General features: G+C 35.9%; 1 protein-coding gene across 1 annotated transcript in view; it reads right to left on the bottom strand.

Moving 5' to 3' along the window:
* The window catches only part of BRCA1 (breast cancer 1, early onset), a 71,908-nt gene that overhangs the window by 14,709 nt on the left and 53,661 nt on the right, over positions 1-3,538 (bottom strand). The window contains exon 8 of the mRNA XM_012656643.1: positions 1,975-2,165. Coding sequence (XP_012512097.1) covers positions 1,975-2,165 — 191 coding nt within the window. The remainder of the gene's footprint in view (positions 1-1,974; positions 2,166-3,538) is intronic.

Genomic DNA, 3,538 nt, shown 5'->3' with positions numbered 1-3,538 from the left:
TGGCACATGCCTGTAGTCCCAGCTACTCGGGAAGCTGAGGCAGAAGGATTGCTTGAGCCCAGGAGTCTGAGGTTGCTATGAGCTAGGCTGACCATGGCACTCTAGCCCGGGCAACAGAGTGAGACTCTGTCTCAAAAAAAAAAAAAAATTAAAAAGACCAATGAAGTTAGGTTAAGAAAAAAATGGGTACACTAATACACTGTTGGTGAAAGTACAAAGTGGTTTCATTTTTCTAAAAAAAAATTTTTTAAAGGGTATTATATGGCAAAAAGCTTAACATGTGTCAGTCAAAATTGCTAGGTTTTTAAAAAAATTTTATGTAGAGATGGGGTCTCTCTTTGTCACCCAGGTTGGAGAGCAGTGGTGTGATTACAGCTCACTGCAATGTCGAACTCCTGGTCTCAAGTGATCCTCTTGCCTCAGCCTCCTGAGTAGCTGGGACTACAGGCATGCACTACCACTACTGGCTAATTTTTAAGTTTTTTTGTATAGATAGAGTCTCGCTATGTTGCCCAGGCTGGCCTCAAACTCCTGGGCTCCAGCAATCCTCTTGCTTGGCCTCGCAAAGTGTTGGGATTACAGGCCTGAGTCACTGTGCTTGGCCAAAAATTCTACTTTTAGAAACGTATCCTAAGGAAATAAAAGATATATGTAAAGGTTTAGTTATAAAGATGTTTCCTGCAACACTGTTTATATAATAATAGTATAATTTTAGAAACAACTTAGATGTTCAAAAATAGATTAAATAATGATACATCTATCTAGTCCAATGGAGTACTCTTCATTCATTACAGTTTGAATATAAACATTGATATACAATAAAATGGAAAAATTTTTCTAATATATTAAAGAAGATAGCTAACAGATACTATTTATCATGACTGTATTTTAAAAATAAAAGCTTAGGTAAAATGACTAAAGAAACAGCAATATTTTACTGTTAACTTATAGGAAATACAGATAATTTTACTTTATTTTCAATTTTTATAGAGATAGGGTCTTACTATGTTGCCCAGGCTGGACTGCAGCGACTATTCACAGGTGCAATCATAGCACACTATGGCCTAAAACTCCTGGGCTCAAGCTATTTTCCCACCTTAGCCTCTAGAATAGCTAGGACTATAGGTGTGCACCACTGGGCCTGGCAATACAGGTAGTTTTAAATATTCCTCTTCTTTATTTCCTATCTCATCCAATTTCGGGACACTGAATATATAGCACTTTTGTAAGGAAGGAAAGAAAGGTTGAAAAATGTGGCAAATACTCTATTTTTGTTTCTTCATCCATGATGGCATCATTACCCTTTTCACTTAATTAATCAACAGATATCATTGCCAAATTAAAAATAGCAGAGACATCACCCCCAAAACATTTCAGAAAATGTCATGCTATCAGGAATTATGTGTAGCTAAGCAGAACGTATGAGATTCCTAAGACGACCCTAATGAACATGGCCAAATACCACATTTGATGCCAAATAGTGCCTTTTATGATAATGTGTTTTTGAGGATTAATTAAAAACCTTATTTACAGATTAAAACTTTGATTTATAAGTCATAAAACATACCATTCATTAAAAGTAATTTATAAAGCATAAAAAACATAGTTATTATATTAATTAATTCATAAAAGAAGAGCTTACTTCAGGATCTGACTCATTTTTCAATAAAGGACAGGCCTAAAACTTCATTCTATGGTCTTAGGACTCCTAACAGTTGAATTAAAATATTTAGAACACATCAAGACTCTCACATCCTCAAAATTGTTAGTTAAACCATTTATTAAAATATTGATCGATGGATTAACAACTCTAATAATTTTCAAGTACACTTGGATTAACACTTGAGTTATTTTTCTAAAAAATAGGTATTCACGATAGATTAGTACACTTAAAGTTGATTAACCAGAATATCTTTATGTAGGATACAGAGCAAAATAAAAGTGTTTTTTCTATTAGAGCAGATGAAATACTACCTAGATCTTGCCTTGGCAAAGAAGACTGCTCCATTAAATCATGTGACTCAGACTTTTCCAGTTGTTGCTCCTCCACATCAACAACCTTAATGAGCTCCTCCTGAGACAGGCACTTTCTATTCTGAAGACTCCCAGAGTGGCTGTGCATGTACCACCTATTATCTGACGACTGGGACTTAGAAGGGGAAGACCTAGAAAGATGGATGAAAGGAGAAAACCATCATCACCAATTGTGAAAGGACTAATCATGCTTCCTGGGCAGCCAAAGCACAAGTGAAAGAGCTCACTGTCAGAGAGAACAAGAATGACTAGCAAAAAAGAGTCCATGTGACAGCCCAGAAGTCTGGATTCATGCTGCCTGCCAATATGTTTAGGGCTGACATATAACATCTCCCCTTGGGGGCTGGTCTGAGGCAGTATATCTCTTAGCTGTTTAAAAGCATGTCAGCAAATTTTACCAAATTATCCACTGCCACTCACTCAAAATTCTATACACTATATTCCACTCAAGTCCAAATGGATGTGTTAGAATCAGATTTCTTATGAAGATAGAAAGTTAATTGATGTTGACATCTCTACACTCATTCTTTCTACTCAATTTTGGCAGAATTTATAGAATCAACATTATTCCCTACCTTTTCAATGTCCAAAGTCATTCTAAAAACAAAAGCCAACTATAAAATATTGTTAGAAAAGCCTATGCACCAACTAAGTAGTCCCTCTACTCTTTCAGGTGTTGAGGACTTTGCAAAGTAAAATACTTATCAATAGATTTAAAGGGATTAAAATCAATAGATTTTAAGAGATTAATTCAAATAATTATTGGGTGCTTACTATGAGTCAGGCACTAAAGCATGACAGGAATTGCTGCTCTCAAGTAATCTAGTAGAGGGAGGAAGTCCAATCAATGTGTAGGTTCTATTGTATAATAGAAATCTCTACTGGGTATCTGTGGAGGGAAAAGGAGCAGGAATATTTAGTCTGAATATTAAATGGACAGTTAGCTCACTGGTTAAAGAATGCCAGGGAGGCCATTACCTCTAAACATGGCTTTAGTGCCTATGGAAGCCAGATGTTTTCATTCTCTGTCATAGCCACAATACACTAGCCTCAAAAATATATCTTCAGTCAAGTCCAAGTGGCTTGGAAAAGATGGTATGATTATATTACTGACAACCTGTCACCATTCCTAGAAAGGTAAATGAAAAATATATATGTGCGGCAGGGACTCAAGAAACATGAATTCCTTTTCCTTCCTAGGGTGGGAAGATGTGAGACCCTAACGGCTCTGTGTCTCTCTTTCCTGAACTATCAAATAGGAATGAATCATAGTCTCAAACTTGTCCTTTTATTTTCACAATCTTAATAGAAAAGATTGAAGGAGGAAGTAGGTATTTTTAAAAATATAAAGTGCTATACAGTCTTATTTCAATAGTGATTTGAATACACCCCCTAAAAGGTATTCTGAACATTTCCTGGGGTAAATAAATAGCTAAACTTTTTCCAGAAAGCCAAAAATTTCAATTAAGGCAAAAGCTGCCTTGAAGAAGTCTACCATCACCCT

Source organism: Propithecus coquereli, unplaced genomic scaffold (assembly GCF_000956105.1).
Source record: "Propithecus coquereli isolate 6110/MARCELLA unplaced genomic scaffold, Pcoq_1.0 Scaffold515, whole genome shotgun sequence".
In the NCBI taxonomy this organism is placed as follows: Eukaryota; Metazoa; Chordata; class Mammalia; order Primates; family Indriidae; genus Propithecus; species Propithecus coquereli.
This window is presented reverse-complemented; position numbering and strand designations above follow the sequence as displayed.